Source organism: Salmo salar, unplaced genomic scaffold (genome assembly GCF_965601325.2).
Source record: "Salmo salar unplaced genomic scaffold, fSalSal1 ptg000997l, whole genome shotgun sequence".
Classification (NCBI taxonomy): Eukaryota; Metazoa; Chordata; class Actinopteri; order Salmoniformes; family Salmonidae; genus Salmo; species Salmo salar.
The window spans coordinates 58,332-85,803 of NW_027675580.1; the positions used below are offsets into that span (position 1 = coordinate 58,332).

The window sequence follows — 27,472 nt, forward strand, 5'->3', positions numbered from 1 at the left end:
TGGCACGCTTTTCATCCAGAGGGGAAAATAGTGCCCCCTACCCTAGTGAGGTTAACACCCCGGCTGTCCTACAATTCAAGCTAGATGCCCTCAATCTCACACAAATTATCAAGGAACCCACCAGGTACAACCCCTAAATCTGTAAACATGGGTACCCTCATAGATATTATCCTGACCAACTTGCCCTCCAAATACACCTCTGCTGTTTTCAATCAGGATCTCAGCGATTACTGCCTCATCGCCTGCATCCGTTATGGGTTTGCGGTCAAACGGCCACCCCTCATCACTGTCACATGCTCCCTAGAACACTTCTGCGAGCAGGCCTTTCTAATCGACCTGGTATACATATTTGTCGCCAAACCCACTGGCTCCAGGTCATCTATAAGTCTTTTCTAGGCCGACTTCACTCAGCTCACTGGTCACCATAGCAACACCCACCCATAGCACGCGCTCCAGGAGGTATATCTCACTGGTCATCCCCAAAGCCAACACCTACTTTGGCCGCATTTCCTTCCAGTTCTCTGCTGCCAATGACTGGAACGAATTGCAAAAATCGCTGAAGTTGGAGACATATATCTCCCTCACTAACTTTAAGCATCAGCTATCTGATCAGCTTACCGATCGCTGCAGCTGTACACAGCCCATCTGTAAATAGCCCATCCAACTGCCTACCTCATCCCCATGTTTTTATTTACTTTTTTTGCTCTTTTGCACACCAGTATTTCTACTTGCACATCATCATCTGCACATCTATCTCTCCAGTGTTAATTTGTTAAATTGTAATTACTTCACTACTATGGTCTATTTATTGCCTTGCCTCCGTACTCCATTTGCACACATTGTATGTAGATTTTTCTATTGTGTTATTGACTGTACGTTTGTTTATCCAACGTGTAACTCTGTTGTTTGTGTCGCACTGCTTTGCCTTATTTTCACCAGGTCACAGTTATAAATGAGAACTTGTTCTCTACTGGCCTTCCTGGTTAAACAAAGGAGAAATAAAAAATAAAATCTTAACTTTTATTGACAACACCCAAATGGATACTTTTATTAACGTGGTTCTTCTATAATTACACATAATTCATAATACTGTAGCAAACATTATATTAAACAGGACATTCAAACAAGCCTTACAATTTTAATCCAAGGTAGTGTGAAATGAACTCATAAGCAACCTGGAAATGGAGGTTACTCCCCTGAGTTTCCCCCATTCAGAATACATTGTGAAAAACTAAAATCTTTGCTCACCATTTTTGCTCCAGGCAGATATAGTACATCCATAACAAGTGGTTTCCTCATTAGCTGGAGGAGTTTCTATAACCAAATTGCATGTGCATCGCACTCGTGCCGCAATTTTAGCAAACACAGAAAGGGGCCTATATTGGAGACCAAAAGTCGTCTGGCACACTGTTTAGAGTTTCAACAACATGAATAACGTATTTCTAGCCTACAATCATCTATGTTACTACTCATGTGAAAACAAGACAAAATATGACTATTCTTGCTCATTTTAAGACAATTGTCAAATAATTTTTACATTCATTACAGACGTCAATTGTTGTCCAACATCATGGCTCCGCTGTTGGCATCACCTTTTACAGTGGATTACCGCTGTTGTGGGCCTTTAACCATCTGTCTGACTTTGTTGTTCACACAGGAGAGAGACGGGACTATCGTGGATCCTCTGGGGAGCCTCAACAACCTCGTGATGCTGAAGAGGCAGAGAAGAGTCTCTCCAGATCAGAACACCTCAAGAAACACCAGCAGAGACCCACAGGGAAGAGAACTCACTGCTGCTCTGACTGTGGGAAGAGATTCACCTCATCAGGCATTAAAATTCATCAGAGAATCCACACAGGAGAGAAACCTTATAGCTGTAGTCAATGTGGGAAGAGGTTTACTCAGTCAACCAGCCTGATATCACACCAGAGAATACACACAGGAGAGAAATCTTATAGCTGTGATCAATGTGGGAAGAGTTTTAGTCAGTCTCGCTATCTGACAGTGCACCAGAGAACACACACAGGAGAGAAACCTTATAGCTGTGATCAATGTGGGAAGAGTTTTACTACATCTGGCTCTATGACTTTACACCAGAGAATACACACAGGAGAGAAACCTTCTGGCTGTGGTCACTGTGGGAAGAGTTTTAGTCAATCTAGCGCTCTGACTTTACACCAGAGAACACACACAGGAGAGAAACCTTATAGCTGTGATCAACGTGGGAAGAGTTTTACTACATCTGTCTCTCTGACTTTACACCAGAGAATACACACAGGAGAGAAACCTTACAGCTGTGGTCAATGTGGAAAAGGTTTTTGTCAATCTGGAGATCTGACAGTGCACCAGAGAATACACACAGGAGAGAAATCTTATAGCTGTGGTCACTGTGGGAAGAGTTTTTGTCAATCTAGATATCTGACAGTGCACCAGAGAACACACACAGGAGAGAAACCTTATAGCTGTAATCAATGTGGGAAAAGTTTTACTCAGCTATGCAACCTGATATCACACCAAAGAACACACACAGGAGAGAAACCTTATAGCTGTAATAAATGTGGGAAAAGTTTTACTCGGTCAAGCAGCCTGATATACCACAGGGGAACACACACAGGAGAGAAATCTTATAGCTGTGATCAATGTGGGAAGAGTTTTACTCAGCAAAGCCGCCTAACATACCACCAGAGAACACAAACAGGAGAGAAACCTTATATCTGTGCTCAATATGGGAAGAGGTTTGGTCGATCTGGGCAGAGGACTGTACACCAGAGAACACACACAGAAGAGAAACCTCATAGCTGTGCCCAGAGATAATCTGATAAAAGATCTCTGATCAAATATCAGAGAATACATACATGAAGGAGTTGTTTCATGATATAAATGAAATTAAATCTCACAATGTAGAATGTTTTAACATTGTAGTCGGAGATTTTTAATGATGTCACATTGTAGAACCCTAAACGTTTGTCCCCTGTTCTATTGATTTCAACATGATATGGATATTAGCCTCAGGGGGAAAATCCAGGCTCTGAAATGGAAGAGTTACTATTTATGTGATTTAATAAAAAGTGACTAACACAAATAGAGTTGTGTAACACTTACCATGTTGGTGACCCACTTCAATCACAATGCAACACTTCAAAATGTAGCTAGCTGTTTTCTACAAATTGTCCTCTAACCAGTGATGTACACATTATTCCCAGATTCCATGTGGTTTTTGAGCTGTTAGTTTTAACAGGACGTGCAACCTCATCTCCCTCCTCTCGGCACAATTGATTTCAACATGATATCGATGAGTTATGACAAATAAGTTTTGCGTTCCTTTGTTAAGCGACCCCTACATTTAAATACATCACTCCAAGATGTAGCTGACTGTCTTCTGCAGGTTGTCCTCTAACCAGTGAGGTAAAATATATCTCCCATTTCCATGTGTTTTTTTAGTTATGCTAGTTTCAACAGCACGTACAACCTGATTTCCCCCTAATCGATATCATTGATTTATTGCTACTTGTCAAAACAACAGTGTTTTTGGTTGTTGTGTCCATGATGAGGACAATTTGGTTTGTAACTGTCTCAAGGGTGGGCAGTCAAAAAGTTTTGTGTTTAGCGTTTAGCCAGTGAGTTGCCATGGATCTTTTTTTGACTGCACGTTTTTCCGTATTGGAGATGAGTTTTGTTCGGGCTCGTTCCAAGGAGACGAGAGTTCTAGAAGCTAGTGGGGAAAAAAAACGTTTTTTTCTTGTTTTTAATTGTTGACAGCCAGTAGACACCATGTTTATATTGGTGAAGGTGAAGCATTGTAGTTGATTATAATGTGAAATGGAAGTTGTTTTCTGTTGGTGGTAAGCATTCTCTTAAGGTGTTACAGTCTTTGGTTTTTCCATTTATATTTTGAGGTTTGGATTTTTGCACGTCTAGCTCGTTAGCACGTCTAGCCTCTTACATCTAGACGTTCCGCTAGCGGAACACCTGCTCCAATATCCAATGATGGGCGTGGCGCGAAATACAAAGTCCTCGAAAATCCGAAAACTTCAATTTTTCAAACATATGACTATTTTACAGCATTTTAAAGACAAGACTCTCCTTTATCTAACTACACTGTCAGATTTCAAAAAGGCTTTACAACGAAAGCAAAACATTAGATTATGTCAGCAGAGTACCCAGCCAGAAATAATCAGACACCCATTTTTCAAGCTAGCATATAATGTCACAAAAACCAAAACCACAGCTAAATGCAGCACTAACCTTTGATGATCTTCATCAGATGACACTCCTAGGACATTATGTTATACAATACATGCATGTTTTGTTCAATCAAGTTCATATTTATATCAAAAACCAGCTTTTTACATTAGCATGTGACGTTCAGAACTAGCATTCCCACCGAACACTTCCGGTGAATTTACTAAATTACTCACGATAAACGTTCACAAAAAACATAACAATTATTTTAAGAATTATAGATACAGAACTCCTTTATGCAATCGCGGTGTCCGATTTTAAAATAGCTTTTCGGTGAAAGCACATTTTGCAATATTCTGAGTAGATATCCCGGCCATCATGGCTAGCTATTTTGACACCCACCAAGTTTGGTACTCACCAAACTCAGATTTACTATAAGAAAAATTTGATTACCTTTGCTGTTCTTCGTCAGAATGCACTCCCGGGACTTCTACTTCAATAACAAATGTTGGTTTGGTTCCAAATAATCCATAGTTATATCCAAATAGCGGCGTTTTGTTTGTGCGTTCAAGACACTATCCGAAGGGTAAAGAAGGGTGACGCGCCCGGCGCGTTTCGTGACAAAAAATGTCAAAATATTCCATTACCGTACTTAAAAGCATGTCAAACGCTGTTTAAAATCAATTTTTATGCGATTTTTCTCGTAAAAAAGCGATAATATTCCGACTGGAAAACCCTGTTTTCGTTCAAAGACGGAAAAAATAAAAACATGGTGTCGGCTCGTGCACGCGCCCCCAGTCTCATTGTTCTCAGATCGACCACTATCCAAATGTGCTACTGTTTTTCAGCCATGGCCTGCAAAGTCATCATTCAAAGTTCTGGCGCCTTCTGAGAGCCTATGGGAGCGTTAGAAAATGTCACGTTATGCCAGAGATCCCCTGTTTTGGATAGAGATGATCAAGAAGGCCAAGAAATAGTCAGAGAGGGCGCTTCCTGTTTGGAATCTTCTCAGGTTTTGGCCTGCCAAATGAGTTCTGTTATACTCACAGACACCATTCAAACAGTTTTAGAAACTTTGGAGTGTTTTCTATCCAAAGCTAATAATTATATGCATATTCTAGTTTCTGGGCAGGAGTAATAATCAGATTAAATCGGGTACGTTTTTTATCCGGCCGTGAAAATACTGCTCCCTATCCATAACAAGCTAGCTCGTTAGCACGTAGGACGCACTGATTGGTGTCACCTCGTTAGTCAGTATGTGTTACACCTGTGCTGGCTTGTCCATCTCGTTAGTGGGAAGGTGTTTCACCTGTGCTGGTCCAGGTTCTATTTAAGAGTGTCTGGCCCAGTGCTCCAGTTGTCTTGATAGATGTGGAGAGTCAACACCTTTAGTTGCTCCACTTCCTGTCTTTAAGTTTGGTGTGGGTTTTTCTTTTGTTTTCCTCTTCTTGGGCAGATTTAGTGGGCCTCATGGTGGGTGTCTTTTGGGTCCCAGTTGTTGTTACTAGTCAACTTTCAGTGGACACTGAGAGCAAAATTGCAAGATTATGTTATTATACTTTTATTGCATCAAATGGTTGTTTTATGCAACAGAATAGAGGGTTCTTATAACTATTGTGTCTGTGTTTTACTGAGGATGGGCCTCTGGGAGAAAACACTGACAGGAGATTTACAATGTCTTTTGGGTGATAAAACCTAAAGAGACTGCATTCCAGAACATGAGTTAATGTTTCTGTTCTATATGGTACCAGGGAGAGATGACCTCAGGGCCAGACCCTGGTCTCTACACAAAGAGTACTGTTTTTATAGCAGATACTGTCTGCTGAGAATTATAAGTATCTTTCATACAAATCTTAACCTTGTGACCCGTTCTATACATCTGTTGTTCGTCATGTAGGTTGAAAGGGGTGTATCTTGGCTGTAAAAGACCTTTGTACTTTTGTCTCGGGGCTCTCAACGAATCTGGGGGTGATTCATCTCTCAACGAATCATCTGGGGGTGATTCATCTCTCAACGAATCATCTGGGAGTGATTCATCTCTCAATGAATCATCTGGGGGTGATTCATCTCTCAACGAATCATCTGGGGGTGATTCATCTCTCAATGAATCATCTGGGGGTGATTCATCTCTCAACGAATCATCTGGTGGTGATTCATCTCTCAACGAATCATCTGGGGGTGATTGTTCGACCAGCCATCATTATCATAGGGCACCCAATTGATTGACTTTATATGTGTGTTGTATTGACCTGCTCCCTTATAAGTGAATAAAGATTTAGTTTAAGAATAACTCTGACTTGTGTGATAAGTTTGTCTCATTTGATATTAACCACCACATTTGGCGATGGGGATGTGAATCTTCACTTGGTGACCGCTCCTGATGACCTGGGTAAATGGTGCAGCAGGGATCCCTCTAACTTGGGATCTCAGGGAGACCACACTTCAGGAACGGAGCAAATGGACCCACCTTTGATCTGAGAGGCAGCGAGCTGAGTGGATACCACATCTCAAACCTAGTTTAAAAAAAAGAAAGAGGTGAGCGAAACACGCAAAGTGGAGTTTTTAGAAAAGCCTCGTAGGCTCTGAGTGTGTATTCCTGTGTGGAGGTGTAAACAGGGCCCAGTCAGGAGGCTCTGAGTGTGTATTCCTGTGTGGAGGTGTAAACAGGGCCCAGTCAGGAGGCTCTGAGTGTGTATTCCTGTGTGGAGGTGTAAACAGGGCCCAGTCAGTAGAATCTGGGTGTCTATTCCTGTGTGGAGGTGTAAACAGGGCCCAGTCAGTAGAATCTGGGTGTCTATTCCTGTGTGGAGGTGTAAACAGGGCCCAGTCAGTAGAATCTGGGTGTCTATTCCTGTGTGGAGGTGTAAACAGGGCCCAGTCAGTAGAATCTGGGTGTCTATTCCTGTGTGGAGGTGTAAACAGGGCCCAGTCAGTAGAATCTGGGTGTCTATTCCTGTGTGGAGGTGTAAACAGGGCCCAGTCAGTAGGCTCTGAGGCTGAGTCAGCTATCTTTGTGAACTGGATGAAAACTAGAATCTGTGTTTACTAGTTAAGACCATTTATGATATAGTATAAGATAATTACAGGTGCACCGTACTGTTTTAAACCTGTAATTATTTTAAACCTGGACCCCATTTTAGAAGTATTGAAAGATGTATATGTATGAGTTGCATTATCCTAGGAACTAACTATGAGATAGAAATGTGAAAATATTCCTGCAGGTTAAAATATTGTTGAAAAACAACTAATTGATTAGGTATGTTTGGGAATAGCATTGTGTGACTGTGATATGATAGTTGTGTGACTGTGATATGAGAGTTGTGTGACTGTGATATGAGAGTTGTGTGACTGTTGTGGTGGCTAATTTCCGCATTACCAAATGAGGAGTTACAAACACACCAGTCCGAGTTAAACTACATCTTTAATACTTAAGATACTTTTGCAAAAGTTCTTGACCTTCAATAATACACTCTCTCGAATTAACCAGGAAGGTGATGACAGAATGGCTACAGGGATCTTTTATAGCAACGATACAGCCCCTTCAACGTACATTGACAAACCACAGATACTTAGTAACAGTTCACAAAGGTTAAGTTTTGTATGACAGATATCAATAAATCACATCAGACAGTAACTGCTATGTCAACAGGGTTCATTATATAGACCAGTATCTGGTCCCCGTAGAACTGTCCCTCCCTGTTACGGTATTGAACAAAAACACCATTTCATCCAATGGCATATATCAATTGTCAACTCTAGATACTCCCATCTCAAGCAAACCCCCTCTTGACCCTACTCCTGGACAGGCTCACTGGGGAGTGAGCCTCTAGGCCATATATTATCACAGGATAAGTGCGAGATCTAAGAGAGGACATACAAGGGTCCATTTACTGCCATAATCCTCCCCCCAATAAAGAAAAGGAGGGAGTGACTTGCTCACAGACAAGTCATTGGTTCCCCATTAATCACGCCATCCCTTCACATGGTTTAAGAAATAGGTAAAGACACATTCCCATGACGACAAGTCTGACCTCTCCCCTCTCTGGGCCCCAAGTGTCTGAGCCCCAGCTAAGGGTGCAACTGAAAAGACACCAGAGTCCAATGGACACTTTCTAATGACAAGTACCTCAAATAAGCATATTATATTAATAAAACATCTTAATTATCTATGTTACCCAACTAATTCTGATTCGTCCACGACACTGTGATATGAGAGTTGTGTGACTGTGATATGAGAGTTGTGCGACTGTGATATGAGAGTTGTGTGACTGTGGAAATGAGTCTTAATCTGACGTTTGGATAGTAACATATAGAAATATGCTTAATCAGACGATTGAAATATGGATAATAAGCGGGATGATATTTTAGAAAGCAGCGGAAGGTCTATAGTTCCTGGGAGGCTTGATTTTGCCGTGGTCTCTGGGAGGTTAGAGAACCGTTGAGGATCCCATGGTCATGGTCCATTGTGGATAAGAGCGTCTGCTAAATGACGTAAATGTAAAATTGTCCGGGAAACAAACATATTTTTTTGGTTCCGTTAATCAGATGAAACCAAAGTTAATTTTTTTGGTTCTGCTGGGAGGATGTTTGGAGAGCTGCTTCGTAGCTGCGGAGAGTCCTTGAAAAAGCAAATGGAATGGTTGTCGTGACTACCTGAGAATTTCTTACGTTTTATATGGATTCTGTGAATATATGATGAATTGTATGTGTGTATAATCGATTACTAGAGATTTGATGAAGTAATACTGGGAATATAATTAGATACAATTTAAACAACCCATATGTAGACGAACGTAGGCTTTGAGTTGGTATCTTTAATGGATCATTTGATAAAGATGAGGTTTAAGCATTATTAAACTGTCTACAAAGTCTGAGCAGTTGTCTCAGAAACTGATGGGAGTGTGTCCACTTTAGGGTAAGTTACCCTAACAATGTAACTATAAAACGCTTATTGGATTTTCTCCGTCCGGGTACTACATTTCAAATACATGTAAATCTACATTTGAAATGGGGGGGGTTCTTCCTGGTATGAGAGGAGTTGGGGGGGAGTTTAGTTAGTTAGTTAGTTAACGAAGCTAACGTTAGCTAGTTCATTATCACAAAAGTGAGAACTGCTCTAGATTGGAAACTTACGTTAATGAGTGTAAAGCCATGTTGGCTTTATGGAAACGATATACAATATATGGGAAAGAATATAGTTGAGGAAATAATCCAAACCTAGTTGTGCCTAGTTAGGACATAACGTTAGCTAGCTAGCTAACGGTACTGTACTGTAGCTCATACAACGCCGACGGTCAAACCCGGCTTTCTAATATTTACGTTCATTAACTATCGTAACGTTATGGAAGATATTCACAGAAAACCATCATTGTCTTCGTTATTCATTATTAGTATGTTATATTATTATAATAAATGATTTCGAGACATATTCAGAGCCAAACATCAACCCAACTTAACCTTTTTAACTGTTGTCGCATCCAAACTTGTCACCATCGTTTTCAGTTGTAATTGCGAAGTTCCCGGAAGAAGTCCAGCAACAACGGAGGTTCCTCGATGAACCCACCTTCTAACAAGTTCTTTGAAGAACCTTTTGGGGCTGTTTTTCATTGACCAAGAACCCTACGGTTCTTAGGGGATCTGAGAACAACTCCAGTTGAACCCTTCATTTTTAGAGTGTAGTCGGCTCTATTTACTCTCAGATTCAAACATGATGATTAGTATCAACGATCAAGTCAGCTGCTGCTGCTCCAATACAGTATGAGGTGAGACGGTGAACTGATGTTGAACCGGGCAGTCAGCTGCTGCTGCTCCAATACAGTATGAGGTGAGGCGGTGAACTGATGTTGAACCGGGCAGTCAGCTGCTGCTGCTCCAATACAGTATGAGGTGAGACGGTGAACTGATGTTGAACCGGGCAGTCAGCTGCTGCTGCTCCAATACAGTATGAGGTGAGACGGTGAACTGATGTTGAACCGGGCAGTCAGCTGCTGCTGCTCCAATACAGTATGAGGTGAGACGGTGAACTGATGTTGAACCGGGCAGTCAGCTGCTGCTGCTCCAATACAGTATGAGGTGAGACGGTGAACTGACGTTGAACCGGGCAGTCAGCTGCTGCTGCTCCAATACAGTATGAGGTGAGACGGTGAACTGATGTTGAACCAGACGGTGAACTGATGTTGAACCGGGCAGTCAGCCGCTGCTGCTCCAATACAGTATGAGGTGAGACGTTGAACTGGGCAGTCAGCTGCTGCTGCTCCAATACAGTATGAGGTGAGACGGTGAACTGATGTTGAACCGGGCAGTCAGCCGCTGCTGCTCCAATAGAGTATGAGGTGAGACGTTGAACTGGGCAGTCAGCCGCTGCTGTTCCAATACAGTATGAGGTGAGACGGTGAACTGGGCAGTCAGCCGCTGCTGCTCCAATACAGTATGAGGTGAGACGGTGAACTGATGTTGAACCGGGCAGTCAGCTGCTGCTCCAATACAGTATGAGGTGAGACGGTGAACTGATGTTGAACCGGGCAGTCAGCTGCTGGTCCAATACAGTATGAGGTGAGACGGTGAACTGATGTTGAACCGGGCAGTCAGCTGCTGCTGCTCCAATACAGTATGAGGTGAGACGGTGAACTGACGTTGAACTGGGCAGTCAGCTGCTGCTGCTCCAATACAGTATGAGGTGAGACGGTGAACTGATGTTGAACTGGGCAGTCAGCTGCTGCTGCTCCAATACAGTATGAGGTGAGGCGGTGAACTGATGTTGAATCATAATGATTAAGTTAATTAAAATGAATTTGTGAAACTGTTAAAAAAATTGTATATTCAATATTTTACGCTATTGTTATCATATAGAAACATGATGGAATATTGTACATCATATTAAATATATTACTCTATTGTTATCATATAGAAACATGATGGAACATTGTACATCATATTAGCATCAACATACATTATTGTTTCATTCAATTTCACATAATGAGGATATTTCATATTTTCAAGTTCAGAAGTCAGAACCCATCACCTGCTATGTAAAAGAGACAGAAGAATGCACAATGGTCAATGATATCTGGGATCCTTGGGACATCCCTACCCTAAACCCTAACCTTAACCCCTACCTTAACCATTTTAAATGTCAACTTCAACGGGCTAGGGACGTCCCAAGGATGTATCTCTACCTGAAAATACATGATCTAAGTGATTGATAGTTGGTATTCAGCAGTCATAAAGCCTTATTTACTTTAACGAACTACTAAAATAGTGATTTTGTCAGACAGCATAGACAGCAGCTCTACACTTTATTGACTGACTGATCCATTCATCCTTCCATCGCTCCTCAGCCTTCCTCTCCTCTGAAGACCCAGTGAGGGTGGAGCTCAGTCAGAGAGCTGTTGAGGGACTGGTTAGGAAGAACACTTCTACAGCCAGAGAGGTGAGGTCACACATGGTTTAGATGGTAAATATTTATGTCCCCTTAGCGGTTCATCACGTCAGCAAAAGGGAATATGTTCCATCATCTATGTTTATTTACATTAGTGCAAATTGTCCACTGGTATTGGTGGAATTTCTCACCCATTTGGGCTGTATGAAAGTTCATTTTCCCCTCAGACACACACATTTGTTCTTTGATATTATGAAGGTAATTTGTGTCAAATGTACTTTTCCCCTCATTCACCCCATATCTTTACATTGCTTATGCATATTCAGTGGCCTGACTGCATCCAGACTATGTCAAAGGCCCATCCTGGTAGATCTGAACCTAATGCAGCTTGGAGTGATCGGATGACAGAAGTCACATTTAGGTGCCAGGTGTAACTGAGGCCATAGATGCTCCATATCCATTACTTGAGTGTTTTGTATAATATGACTAAATGTGTTTTTGTGTTGCAGGGTGTCATGTCTTTGGGGTACGATTAAACTGAAGACATGTTTATCAATTAACTCCCTGTAATTATTATCACGCGATTAAACTGATTAATCGTTTAATTGTAATTAACTAGGAAATCGGGGCACCAAGGAAAATATTCAGATTACAAAGTTATAATTTTCCTAATATAACTTTCCTATATTATAACATTATATATTATAGTATAGGCCGATTATCTTCTGGTTTAAATGGTGTATTTTACCTCGCGTCCAGTCTCATTCCAAACGTCGTAAATTGTTGTATCTGCACGAACCCAGTCTTTACTAAAATCATCCATACATCAATTGTCTTAAAATCATTTATTTACTAAACTAAATAATTCACAGAAAGTATACAAACAGTAATTATCATCACAAAGAATTGGTAGAGTAATGGCCTTCCCTGTAGCTCAGTTGGAAGAGCATGGTGTTTGCAACGCCAGGGTTGTGGGTTCGATTCCCACGGGGGGCCAGCACAGAAAGAAATGTATGCATTCACTACTGTAAGTCGCTCTGGATAAGAGCGTCTGCTAAATGACTAAAATGTAAATGTAATGTGCTTTAGTGGTCTAAACAGGCCTGGCGGCCTGTTGAACAAAGGGTCATAAACGGTCAGCTGAGGAGACACACAGAGTTCATTAATATTAACAATTGATATGCTAATCCTTTGTACATGAACGCTCACTCATTCGGGAACAACTGCAATCAATATATATTTACGCTCACTGTGTCGTCGGGATCCTTGTTGAAGAGTCGTTCTGTTGGAGAGTTTTGTCTCTCTCGGTTAGAATGGATCTTTCAAAGCGACATTCATTAATGTCGTCATAGAATAGATGTTTCGTCGGTCTTCGCGTTCAATGATATAATTTCTAGCTGCAGACTATTAATTAATATCAAAGACTTGTTCTTATTCTGTTGGTCTCGATAGTCTAAAAGTTAACCACGTGGTATAGTTCACTTTCAGTAGAGTACTTGGATGGTCAAACCTATTGGCCAACTCACAATGGAGTGGAGGCCTGGTCTGGAGAAAAGTAAATCAGGGTGGGTTTTATAGTGACATAGAACAGCTTGTCACATGACGCCTGGTCCTGTCTGTGTCCCTGGGGGGTGTGCCGATGACTGAGTTAAGCTTGGTACAGGAATACAATTCTATCACATTAACATCAGTACATAGCATCTCAATGTATTACAAAAGCTTTATCCTTATTAATACATTCTATACAACCATGTGGATGCAAGTCTCATCGCTGAGGCTATTATATAAACAGTTTTATGGTAATATGGCTATGTTGTCTCTTCTGAGTATCACAAAATTGTACCAAGCGGACCAGTTCGTAGCTGGATTCTTCACCAATCTTCCATACCTTCTCCAGAACACAAATGTCGCTTGGCTCCCCAATTCTGTGAGTTGGAAGAATTTCCTGTGTCTCTCTATGGGCCATGTGGCAAGAGATTCTCCTCAGAGTTTTTACAACCCTTTCACACAGGGCCTGGGTGGGGTAAGGTAGGTTGGGGGATGGTGTAAGGGGGGAGGGGGTCAACTGTCCTCCCTGTACTCAAAGAGGCCAACGTCATGACAAGGGGCAGTCAGAAATGGAACAGCAAGGCCACAGAACATGACATAAGCAGAGCTATGGGAGACCACCTCAAGCCCCTGGTAGAGCCGGGGGTGGTGTTTACCACTCCACCACGCCTTCAGCAGGCTGGAAAAGTTGGATTGATACCGTTTTTCGGACCAAGAGTCTGTTGCTTGGTCAGTCATTGGGTTCATTCAATAGTTATTTATACAGCACATGTCAGACATGGATGCAACACAATGGCTTCACAGGAAAAAACTATGAAAATTAAACTGAAATATTTAGTACACAAATATGAGGATAAAAAACAATAATAACAACTGAAAGACTAATGAGCATTGTAAGGAAATGCCATTGATTAAAATATCAACAATATGATGCAATATCCAACCCAAAATATAACTTGTTTTTAGGAGGGGCTCTGAAAGACACTATGGGGGTGTCCACTGGAAGTTGACTAGTAACAACAACTGGGACCTAAAAGACACCCACCATGAGACCCACTAAATCTGCCCAAGAAGAGGCAAACAAAAGAAAAACCCACACCAAACTTAAAGACAGGAAGCAAACCAAAAAGGTGGAGCAACTAAAGGTGTTGACTCTCCACATGTATCAAGACAACTGGAGCACTGGGCCAGACACTCTTAAATAGAACCTGGACCAGCTCAGGTGAAACACCTTCCCACTAACGAGATGGACAAGCCAGCACAGGTGTAACACATACTGACTAACGAGGTGACACCAATCAGTGCACCCAAGACACATTTCAGTTGAATGTATTCAGTTGTACAATCAATCAATCAAATGTATTTATAAAGCCCTTCTTACATCAGCTGATATCTCAATGTGCTGTACAGAAACCCAGCCTAAAACCCCAAACAGCAAGCAATGCAGGCGTAGAAGCACGGTGGCTAGGAAAAACTCCCTAGAAAGGCCAAAACCAAGGAAGAAACCAGGCTATGAGGGGTGGCCAGTCCTCTTCTGGCTGTGCCGGGTGGAGATTATAACTGAACATGGCCAAGATGTTCAAATGTTCATAGATGACCAGCAGGGTCAAATAATAATAATCACAGTGGTTGTCGAGGGTGCAACAGGTCAGCACCTCAGGAGTAAATGTCAGTTGGCTTTTCATAGCCGATCATTCAGAGTATCTCTACAACTTCCATTTCACGTAATCATCTACAAAGCTTCACCTTCTACAATATAAACATGGTGTCTACTGGCTACACGTATTTCTAAATAATAATATACAATTATACTTTTTTATCCTTTCTCTTTCTATAGAATCCTAAAACTCACTAGCTTCTGGAACTCTCGTCCCCTTGGAACGAGCCCAAACAAAACTCATCTCCAATACATTTATTGTATATATACAATACAGTGTGTTCTCTGGTGTAATGTCAGCTGGCTAGATTGACCAAAACTCTTCCCACATTGATCACAGCTATAAGATTACTCCCCTGTGTGTGTTCTCTGGTGCACTGTCAGATTGCCAGATTGACAAAAACTCTTCCCACATTGACCACAACTATAAGGTTTCTCTCCTGTGTGTGTTCTCTGGTGTAATGTCAGCTGGCTAGATTGACCAAAACTCTTCCCACATTGACCACAGCTATAAGGTTTCTCTCCTGTGTGTATTCTCTGGTGTAAAGTCAGCTGGCTAGATGTAGTAAAACTCTTCCCACATTGATTACAGCTATAAGGTTTCTCTCCTGTGTGTATTCTCCGGTGTAAAGTCAGAGAGCCAGATGTAGTAAAACTATTCCCACACTGATCACAGCTGTAAGGTTTCTCTCCTGTGTGTATTCTCTGGTGTTGAGTCAGATGGCAAGATCGACCAAAACTCTTCCCACATTGATCACAGATATAAGATTTCTCTCCTGTGTGTGTTCTCTGGTGTAGATTCAGAGAGCCAGATGTAGTATAACTCATCCCACATTGATCACAGCTGTAAGGTTTCGCTCCTGTGTGTGTTCTCTGGTGCACTGTCAGCTGTCCAGAATGACCAAAACTCTTCCCACATTGACCACAGCTATATGGTTTCTCTCCTGTGTGTATTCTCTGGTGCACTGTCAGCTCTCTAGATTGACCAAAACTCTTCCCACATTGATCACAGCTATAAGGTTTCTCTCCTGTGTGTATTCTCTGGTGTTGAGTCAGATGGCAAGATTGGCCAAAACTCTTCCCACATTGATCACAGCTATAAGGTTTCTCTCCTGTGTGTATTCTCTGGTGTTGAGTCAGATGGCAAGATTGACCAAAACTCTTCCCACATTGATCACAGCTATAAGGTTTCTCTCCTGTGTGTGTTCTCTGGTGTAGATTCAGAGAGCCAGATGAAGTAAAACTCTTCCCACATTGATCACAGCTGTAAGGTTTCTCTCCTGTGTGTGTTCTCTGATGAATTTTAATGCCTGATGAGGTGAATCTCTTCCCACAATCAGAGCAGCAGTGAGTTCTCTTCCCTGTGGGTCTTTGCAGGTGTTTATTGAGGTGTTCTGATCTGGAGAGACTCTTCTCTGCCTCTTCAGCATCACAAGGTTGTTGAGGCGCCCCAGAGGATCCACGATAGTCCCATATCTCTCCTGTGTGAACAACAAAGTCAGACAGATGGTTAAAGGCCCACAACAGCGGTAATCCACTGTAAAAGGTGATGCCAACAGCGGAGCCATGATGTTGGACAACAATTGATGTCTGTAATGAATGTTAAAATTATTTGACAATTGTCTTAAAATGAGTAGGAATAGTCATATTTTGTCTTCTTTTCACATTAGTAGTGACATCGATGATTGTAGGCTAGAAATAAGTTATTCATGTTGTTGAAACTCTAAGCAGTGTGCCAGACGACTTTTGGTCTCCAATATAGGCCCCTTTCTGTGTTTGCTAAAATTGCAGCACGAGGGCAATTTGATTGCAGAAACTCCTCCCTGGTAATGAGGAAACCACTAGTTATGGATGTAGTATATCTGGTCATGAGGAAACCGCTAGTTATGGATGTAGTATATCTGGTAATGAGGAAACCACTAGTTATGGATGTAGTATATCTGGTAATGAGGAAACCACTAGTTATGGATGTAGTATATCTGGTAATGAGGAAACCACTAGTTATGGATGTAGTATATCTGCTAATGAGGAAACCACTAGTTATGGATGTAGTATATCTGGTAATGAGGAAACCACTAGTTATGGATGTAGTATATCCGCCTGGAGCAAAAATGGTGAGCAAAGATTTTAGTTTTTCACAATGTATTCTGAAAGTGAATGGGGGAAATTCAGGGGAGTAGCCTCCATTTCCAGGTTGCTTATGAGTACATTTCACACTACTTTGGATTATAATTGTAAGGCTCGTTTGAATGTCCTGTTTAATATAATATTTGCTACAGTATTATGAATTGTGTGTAATTATTGAAGAACCGTGTTAATGACAGTATCCATTTGGGTGTTGTCAATAAAGTTAAGATTTTATTTTTTATTTCACCTTTATTTAACCAGGTAGGCCAGTCGAGAACAAGTTCTCATTTACAACTGCGACCTGGCCAAGATAAAGCAAAGCAGTGCGACAAAAAAACAACAGAGTTACACGTTGGATAAACAAACGAACAGTCAATAACACAATAGAAAAATCTGGAGTACAGAGGAAAAGCAATAAATAGGCCATAGTAGCGAAGTAATTACAATTTAACACTGAAGTGATGGATGTGCAGATGATGATGTGCAAGTAGAAATACTGGTGTGCAAAAGAGCAGAGAAAGTAAATAAAAACATGGGAATGAGGTAGGCAGTTGGATGGGCTATTTACAGATGGACTGTGTACAGCTGCAGCGATCGGTAAGCTGCTCAGATAGCTGATGCTTAAAGTTAGTGAGGGAGATATAAGTCTCCAACTTCAGAAATTTTTGCAATTCGTTCCAGTGATTGGCAGCAGAGAACTGGAAGGAAAGTCAGCCAAAGTAGGTGTTGGCTTTGGGGATGACCAGTGAGATATACCTTCTGGAGCGCGTGCTATGGGTGGGTGTTGCTATGGTGACCAGTGAGCTGAGTTAAGGCGGTCTAGCAAAGTCTTATAGATGACCTGGAGCCAGTGGGTTTGGCGACGAATATGAAGCGAGGGCCAGCCAACGAGAGCATACAGGTCCCAGTGGTGGGTGGTATATGGGGCTTTGGTGACAAAACGGATGGCACTGTGATAGACTGCATCCAGTTTGCTGAGTAGAGTGTTGGAGGCTATTTTGAAAATGACATCGCCAAAGTCAAGGATCGGTAGGATAGTCAGTTTTACGAGGGTATGTTTGGCAGCGTGAGTGAAAGAGGCTTTGTTGCGAAATAGGAAGCCGATTCTAGATTACATTTTGGATTGGAAATGCTTAATATTAGCCTGGAAGGAGAGTTTACAGTCTAGCAAGACACCTAGGTATTTATAGTTGTCCACATATTCTAAGTCAGAAACGTCCAGAGTAGTGATGCTGGACGGGCGGGTGCAGGCAGCGATCGGTTGAAGAGCATACATTTAGTTCTACTAGCGTTTAAGAGCAGTTGGAGGCCATGGAAGGAGTGTTGTATGGCATTGAAGCTCGTTTGGAGGTTTGCAAACACAGTGTAAACAGAATGGGCCAGATGTAAACAGAATGGTGTCTTCTGCGTAGAGGTTGATCAAAGAATCACCCGCAGCAAGAGCAACATCATTGGTATATACAGAGAAAAGAGTCGGTCCGAGAATTGAACCCTGTGGTACTCCCATAGAGACTGCCAGAGGTCCGGACAACAGGCCCTCCAATTTGACACACTGAACTCTGTCTGAGAAGTAGCTGGTGAACCAGGGGAGTCAATCATTTGAGAAACCAAGGCTATTGAGTCTGCCGATAAGAATACGGTGAATGACAGAGTCGAAAGCCTTAACCAGGTTGATGAAGACGGCTGCACAGTACTGTCTTTTATCGATGGCGGTTATGATATCATTTAGTACCTTGAGCGTGGCTGAGGTGCACCTGTGACTAGCTCGGAAACTGGATTGCACAGCGGAGAAGGTACGGTGGGATTCAAAATGGTCAGTGATCTGTTTGTTAACTTGACTTTCGAAGACTTTAGAAAGGCAGGGCAGGATGGATATAGGTCAGTAACAGTTTGGGTCTAGAGTGTCACCCCCTTTGAAGAGGGGGATGACCGCGGAAGCGTTCCAATCTTTATGAATCTCGGACGATACGAAAGAGAGGTTGAAAAGACTAGTAATAGGGGTTGCCACAATGGCGGCGGATAATTTTAGAAAGAGAGGGTCCAGATTGTCAAGCCCAGCTGATTTGTACGGGTCCAAGTTTTGCAACTCTTTCAGAACATCAGCTATCTGAATTTGGGTGAAGGAGAAGCAGGGGAGGCTTGGGGAAGTAGCTGTGGGGGGTGGGGAGCTGTTAGTGCAGTACGCCACAGGATGTTTTTGTGCTGGTCGAGTGGCAGTCAGGTCTGGAGTGAACCAAGGGCTATATCTGTTCTTAGTTCTACATTTTTTGAAAGGGGCATGCTTATTTAAGGTGGTGAGGAAATTATAATTAAAGAACAAGCAGGCATCCTCTACTGACGGGATGAGGTCAATATCCTTCCAGGAGACCAGGGCCAGGTTGATTAGGAAGGCCTGCTTGCAGAAGTGTTTTAGGGAGCGTTTGACAGTGATGAGGGGTGGTCGTTTGACTGCAAACCCATAACGGATGCAGCCAATGAGGCAGTAATCGCTGAGATCCTGACTGAAAACAGCAGAGGTGTATTTGGAGGGCAAGTTCGTCAGGATAATATCTATGAGGGTGCCCATGTTTATGGATTTAGGGTTGTACCTGGTAGGTTCTTTGATTATCTGTGTGAGATTGAGGGCATCTAGCTTGGATTGTAGGATGGCCAGGGGTGTTAAGGATATGCCAGTTTAGGTCACCTAACAGAACGAATGCTGAAGATAGATGGGGGGCAATCAATTCACATATGGTGTCCAGGGTACAGCTGGGTACAGCTGGGAGCTAATTTTTTTAATTAGAAGCTCGAACTGTTTGGGCATAGACCTGGAAAGTATGATAGAACTCTGCAGGCCATCTCTGCAGTAGATTGCAACTCCTCCCCCTTTGGCAGTTCTATCTTGACGGAAAATGTTGTAGCTGGGGATGGAAATTTCAGAATTTTTGGTGGCCTTCCAAAGCCAGGATTCAGACACGGCAAAGACATCAAGGTTGGTGGAGTGTGCTAAAGCAGTGAGTAAAACAAACTTAGGGAGGAGGCTTCTGATGTTAACATGCATGAAAACAAGGCTTCTACGGTTACAGAAGTCAACAAATGAGAGCGCCTGGGGACACACAGGGCCTGGGTTAACCTCTACATCACCCGAGGAACAGAGGAGTAGGATGAGGGTACGGCTAAAGGCTATCTGAACTGGTCATCTAATGCGTTGTGAACAGAGAATAAAAGGAGCAGAATTCTGGGTGTGGTAGGATAGATTCAAGGCATAATGTACAGACAGGGGTATGGTAGGATGCGGGTACAGTGGAGGTAAACCTAGGCGTTGAGTGATGATAAGAGAGGTTGCATCTCTGGAGGCACCAGTTATGCTAGGTGAGGTCACCGCATGTGTGGGAGGTCGGACAAAAGAGCTCTCTGAGGCATGTTGAGTGGGACTAGGGGCTCCGCAGTAAAATAAAACAATGATAACTACCCTAAACAACAGTATACAAGGCATATTGACATTAGAGAGACAAAGCGAGGCATAAAGCAATCACAGGTGTTGATTGGGATAGCTAGCTAAGACAACAACGGGTAAGACAACAGTTAATCAGCTAAGACAACAACAACAGGTAAAGTGTCGATGAATGGGCAGAGAGGGTCAGTTAACTACACACAGGGCCTGAGTTCGAGGCTGGGGACGACAGATAAACAAAACAGAGTACCGTGATTAATGAACAGTCCAGCAGGGATCAGCTATGTAGCCAAGTGATCATAGGGTCCAGTGAACAGCAATATATGAACCAGGGAAGCCGTTAGGTAGTCGTTACTATGCTAGCCGGGAGACGCGCCTGGCTTGAGGCTAACTGGTGCTAGCTTCGGGACAAGGGCGTCACCGACGTCTGGCAAAGGCCAGTTGAGGGCACATCGGACGGAATTACGTCGGCAGACCAGTCGTGATGGATCGTCGGGGCTCCATGTCAACAAAGGGTCCAGGCCAATTGGCAAAAGAGGAATTGTAGCTGGAGTAATTTTGTTTGCTAGCCGGGAGATGCACCTGGCTCAAGGCTAACTGGTGCTAGCTTCGGGACAAGGGTGTTAGCCACTATAGCCACTCCGGTGCAAAGGTCCAGAGCTTACGGCAGGAATCCGGTGATGTAGTGGCTTCTAGTTGTGTTAGTGAAGAGTCCAGGAGGCATCAGCTGTGTAGCCGAGTGATCATAGAGTCCACTGAGCAGGCCGGGAGATGGGCTGGGCCACTCGGTAGCAGCTAGCTAGCTGCGATTATCCGGTGTAATGGTCCGCTAGCAGTGGCTAACAAGGACTAAATAGCTAGTAGCTAATTAGCTGGTTAGCTTCTGATGGCTAGCTTCTGATGGAGGTTCTAGCTATAAGGTCTAAAAAAAATAGCAGATCCGTATCACATTGGGTGAGGCGGGTTGCCAGAAGTAATATTTAATTTAAAAATGGAAAAAGAGATTGAAATATATTGCAATATACATTTGAAGTCGGAAGTTTTCATAAACCTTAGCCAAATACATTTAAACTACATCTTTCACAATTCCTGACATTTAATCCTAGTAAATATTCCCTGTCTTAGCTCAGTTAGGTTCACCACTTTATTTTAAGAATGTGTAATGTCAGAATAATAGTAGAGAATTATTTATTTCAGGTTTTATTTCTTTCATCACATTCCCAGTGGGTGAGAAGTAGGAAATACATTCAATTAGTATTTGGTAGCATTGCCTTTAAATTGTTTAACTTGGGTCAAACGTTTTGGGTAGCCTTCCACAAGCTTCCCACAATAAGTTGGGTGAATTTTGGCCCATTCCTCCTGACAGAGCTGGTGTAACTGAGTCAGGATGTAGGCCTTATAGCTCGCACACACTTTTTCAGTTCTGCCCACAAATTTTCTATAGGGTTGAGGTCAGGACTTTGTGATGGTCACTCCAATACCTTGACTTTGTTGTCCTTAAGCCATTTTGCCTCAACTTTGGAAGTATGCTTGGGGTCATTGTCCATTTGGAAGACCCATTTGTGACCAAGATTTAACTTCCTGACTGATGTCTTGAGATGTTGCTTCAATATATCCACATGATTTTCCTCCCTCATGATGCCATCTATTTTGTGAAGTGCACCAGTCCCTCCTGCAGCAAAGCACTACCACAAAATTGTTATACATTTTGTCAACGTTTATGAGTTCTTCTGTAAATTAATGTGCCCATTCACCGATAGTTATGGGGAGAAAACATTTTCTGAACGTCATGCACCAATGTAAAAATTGGGTTTTTGGATATAAACTTGATCGAACAAAAAATGCATGTATTGTGTAACATGATGTCCTAGGAGTGTCATCTGATGAAGATTGTCAAAGGTTAGTGCTTAATTTTAGCTGTATATCTGGTTTTGTGATGGCTATCCGTCTTTGGAAAATTGCTTTTTTTTGTTGCTAAGGTGCTATCCTACAATAATCTAATGTTTTGCTTTCACCGTAAAGCCTTTTTGAAATCGGACAATGTGGTTGGATTAACGAGTAGAGTATCTTTAAAATAGCGTATAATACTTGAATTTAAATTTTGAGAAATTTTTTGGGGGAATTTCGCGCCGTGCTATCTCACTGGTTGTTGTCCAACCAATCCCGTTAACCTCTCTAGGGTATGTGGGACGAAATCATCCCACCTACTCAACAGCCAGTGGAATCCCGTGGCGCGTTATTCAAATACCTTAGAAATGCTATTACTTCAATTTCTCAAACATATGACTATTTTACACCAATTTAAAGACAAGACTCTCGTTAATCTAACCACACTGTCCGATTTCAAAAAGGCTTTACAAAGAAAGCAAAACATTAGATTATGTCAGCAGAGTACCCAGCCAGAAATAATTAGACACCCATTTTTCAAGCTAGCATATAATGTCACATGAACCCAAACCACAGCTAAATGCAGCACTAACCTTTGATGATCTTCATCAGGTGACACTCCTAGGACATTATGTTATACAATACATGCATGTTTTGTTCAATCAAGTTCATATTTATATCAAAAACCAGCTTTTTATATTAGCATGTGACGTTCAGAACTAGCATACCCACCGCAAACTTCCGGTGAATTTACTAAATTACTCACGATAAACGTTCACAAAAAACATAACAATTATTTTAAGAATTATAGATACAAAACTCCTTTATGCAATCGCTATGTCCGATTTTAAAATAGCTTTTCGGCAAATGCACATTTTGCAATATTCTGAGTAGATAGCTCGCCGTCACGGGCTAGCTATTTTGACACCCACCAAGTTTGGCCCTCACCAAACTCAGATTTACTATTAGAAAAATGTGATTACCTTTGCTGTTCTTCGTCAGAATGCACTCCCAGGACTTCTACTTCAATAACAAATGTTGGTTTGGTTCAAAATAATCCATAGTTATATCCAAATAGCGGCGTTTTGTTCGTGCGTTCAAGACACTATCCAAGGGTGACGAAGGGTTACACGCCCGACGCGTTTCGTGACAAAAAAATTCTAAATATTCCATTACCGTACTTCGAAGCATGTCAACCGCTGTTTAAAATCAATTTTTATGCTATTTTTCTCGTAAAAAAGCGATAATATTCCGACCGGGAGTCGTTGTTTTCGTTCAAAGACGAAATAATAAAAACATGGGGTCGCCTCGTGCACGCGCCTCCAGTCTCTGTTCTCTGATCGACCACTATCAAAATGCGCTAATGTTTTTCAGCCAGGGCCTGCAAAGCCACCATTCAGCTTTTTGCCGCCTTCTGAGTGCCTATGGGAGCCGTAGGAAGTGTCACGTAACAGCAGAGATCCCCTGTTTTGGATAGAGATGATCAAGAAGGCCAAGAAATGATCAGACAGGGTACTTCCTGTACAGAATCTTCTCAGGTTTTGGCCTGCCAAATGAGTTCTGTTATACTCACAGACACCATTCAAACAGTTTTAGAAACTTTAGGGTGTTTTCTATCCAAATCAAACAATTATATGCATATTCTAGTTACTAGGCAGGAGTAGTAACCAGATTAAATCGGGTACGTTTTTTGTCCGGCCGTGCAAATACTGCCCCCTATCCCCAACAGGTTAAGCACCAGCTGTTAGAGCAGCTCACAGATCACTGCACCTGTACATAGCCCATCTATAATTTAGCCCAAACAACTACCGCTTCCCCGAATGTATTAATTTATTTATTTTGCTCCTTTGCACCCCATTATTTCTATTTCTACTTTGCACTTTCTTCCACTACAAATCTACCATTCCAGTGTTTTACTTGCTATATTGTATTTACTTCACCACCATGGCATTTGTTGCCTTACCTCCCTTATCTCACCTCATTTGCTCACATTGTATATAGACTTCTTTTTCTACTGTATGTTTGTTTTACTCCATGTGTAACTCTGTGTTGTTGTATGTTGTCGAACTGCTTTGCTTTATCTTGGCCAGGTCGCAATTGTAAATGAGAACTTGTTCTCAACTAGTCTACCTGGTTAAATAAATGACTTGTTCTCAACTAGCCTACCTGGTTAATTAAAGGACTTGTTTTCAACTAGCCTACCTGGCTAATTAAAGGACTTGTTCTCAACTAGCCAACCTGGTTAATTAAAGGACTTGTTCTCAACTAGCCTACCTGGTTGAATAAAGGACTTGTTCTCAACTAGCCTACCTGGTTAAATAAAGGTGAAATAAATATAATGTCTCATCAGAGTAGGAGCTCTGACCTAGGAACAGATCCCACCTGTCCATCTAAAACTGATCTGAGACCAGCCTTCCTACTGAGACGCTTGATAAGAGTAGGAGCTCTGACCTAGGAACAGATCCCACCTGTCCATCTAAAACTGATCTGAGACCAGCCTTCCTACTGAGACGGTTGATAAGAGTAGGAGCTCTGACCTAGGAACAGATCCCACCTGTCCATCTAAAACTGATCTGAGACCAGCCTTCCTACTGAGACGCTTGATAAATACAGCCTTCGGATGGGATTCCTTCTTCTACATGTCAGATGTTCTACAACAATAGATTTATGTCTGGATGAATGGCCGTGTTTGAGAGCATCAAAACTGATGTATCATGGGTAAATTGCGACTGACTGATGTACAAATAATATCGAGCAGTTATACACACGATGCAAGGTGATCAGTCAGTTGACTCAACTTTAAAAAATAAAAAAGTCGGCCGCCATGTCGAACGAACCCAACGTTAATCAACACAGTATGGACCCAACAGACCCATCAGAACAGGGTTTCCTGACCCTCTACTCAGGGACCAGAACCCAACGTTAATCAACACAGTATGGACCCAACAGACCCATCAGAACAGGGTTTCCTGACCCTCTACTCAGGGACCAGAACCCAACGTTAATCAACACAGTATGGACCCAACAGACCCATCAGAACAGGGTTTCCTGACCCTCTACTCAGGGACCAGAACCAAATGTTAATCAACACAGTATGGACCCAACAGACTGGTTAAATAAAGGTGAAATAAAAAATAAATAAAATAAAAGATAAATGTCCCTGTTTTATAAGATAGTACTCACTGTATTTACTGGTGTTAATCAGATCAATGTCCCTGTTTTATTAGATAGTACTCACTGGATTTACTTGTGTTAATCAGATCAATGTCCCTGTTTTATAAGATAGTACTCACTGTATTTACTGGTGTTAATCAGATCAATGTCCCTGTTTTATTAGATAGTACTCACTGTATTTACTGGTGTTAATCAGATCAATATCCCTGTTTTATTAGATAGTACTCACTGTATTTACTGGTGTTAATCAGATCAATGTCCCTGTTTTATTAGATAGTACTCACTGTATTTACTGGTGTTAATCAGATCAATGTCCCTGTTTTATTAGATAGTACTCACTGTATTTACTGGTGTTAATCAGATCAATGTCCCTGTTTTATTAGATAGTACTCACTGTATTTACTGGTGTTAATCAGATCAATGTCCCTGTTTTATTAGATAGTACTCACTGTATTTACTGGTGTTAATCAGATCAATGTCCCTGTTTTATTAGATAGTACTCACTGTATTTACTGGTGTTAATCAGATCAATGTCCCTGTTTTATTAGACAGTACTCACTGTATTTACTGGTGTTAATCAGATCAATGTCCCTGTTTTATTAGATAGTACTCACTGTATTTACTAGTGTTAATCAGATCAATGTCCCTGTTTTATTAGATAGTACTCACTGTATTTACTGGTGTTAATCAGATCAATGTCCCTGTTTTATTAGATAGTACTCACTGTATTTACTGGTGTTAATCAGATCAATGTCCCTGTTTTATTAGATAGTACTCACTGTATTTTCTGGTGTTAATCAGTTCTCCAGTCTTCTCTTCTTCGTCCTCCTCTAATGTGACAGTAATCTCCCCCTCTTCATCTTTCATTCCAAAAACGTCTTCATCTTCTTTCACTTCATCCTCCACTCCAAAAACTGCATCTTCCTCCTCTTCTTTCACAGTAATATCCTCCTCTTCTTTCACTGAAACGTCTTTCTCTTCTTCTTCTTTCACGGTAACAGCCTCACCCTCTACTTGTTTTTGTATTGTAACAGCCTCCTCTTCCTCCTCCTCCTCCTCTTTCACCAGAGCGTCTTTCTCCGTCCAGCAGACCTCCGCTTCTTTAACAGGAGGAGAGTAGCTTAGTGAACTCATGGTCGGAGATGTTAGCTAGAGATAATAGCTAGTTAGCATTAGCGACTAGACTAGTGCTAACTTAACCAGCCAGCTAGTTGACTTACAACGTAAATATTAAATTAAATGGGGTAGCTAGTTGTTTCCACATAAGTATGTTTAAATCACAGTGGCAATTAAACCACGAAATTGTCCAAACAGCTTGAATGTTCAGACTTTGTCGCCTAGCGAGCTACCGAGGTGGCTGCAGTTGTTGAAGAAGCGTTCCGTCCACTAGATTATACGTCACACTAGAAACATCGCCTGAAAGACACATATCGCCATCTGCTGTCTGGAGGGAGGAAACGCAGTTAAGGAGGGAAAACTATTTTTATTCTTCATTGAGTTATAATATTATAAAGCAGTTTAGGGAAACGTTTTTTTCCTCTCCATTAAATATGAATATTATATCAACACGTACAAAGAGCAACAAGTGTTGTTTGATTAGTTCAGATTTTTATGAGAATTTAAAACAAACTCTACATCTACTCCACATCTGTATTTCTGATTCAGTCAAATAACTAGATATCAAAATAAGCACCTAGTTATTGGTACCCTTGATAATGATGAGCAAAAATTACTGTATGAAATAAATAAATAAACTTTACCCACTACCAGGATATTTTAGCCCAAAACCTGGTTACCTCTCTGCTAGGAGGCTGAAACTTGGCCATAAGAGGATCTTCCAGCAAGACACATCAACATCCACAAAGAAATGGTTAATTGGGCACAAAAATCAACATTTTTAATGGCCATCTCAGTCTTCGGACTTGAACTCCATTGAAAACCTGTGGTTTGAATTGAACAGGGCAGTCCACAAGCGCAGACAAAATAAATCAAGGACATGGAGAGATTCTGTATGGAGGAAGGGTCTAAGGTCCCACCCAATGTGTTCTCTAATCTCATAAAACATTTCAGTGTCGTTATCCTCCCA

The 27,472-nt window shown here is 41.7% G+C and overlaps 2 protein-coding genes across 2 annotated transcripts in view; one reads left to right on the forward strand and one right to left on the reverse strand.

Moving 5' to 3' along the window:
• Positions 1-27,472, forward strand: part of LOC145877390 (uncharacterized) — a 56,914-nt gene that overhangs the window by 4,913 nt on the left and 24,529 nt on the right. The window contains exon 2 of the mRNA XM_082972719.1: positions 1,720-2,675. Coding sequence (XP_082828845.1) covers positions 1,720-2,675 — 956 coding nt within the window. The remainder of the gene's footprint in view (positions 1-1,719; positions 2,676-27,472) is intronic.
• On the reverse strand, positions 14,332-20,778 carry LOC145877385 (uncharacterized). Its single transcript, XM_082972715.1, has 2 exons — positions 20,751-20,778; positions 14,332-16,246 (listed from the first exon to the last, which is right to left on the reverse strand). Exons 1-2 carry the CDS (start codon positions 20,776-20,778, stop codon positions 15,114-15,116), a joined length of 1,161 nt encoding a protein of 386 aa, XP_082828841.1. The 3' UTR covers positions 14,332-15,113.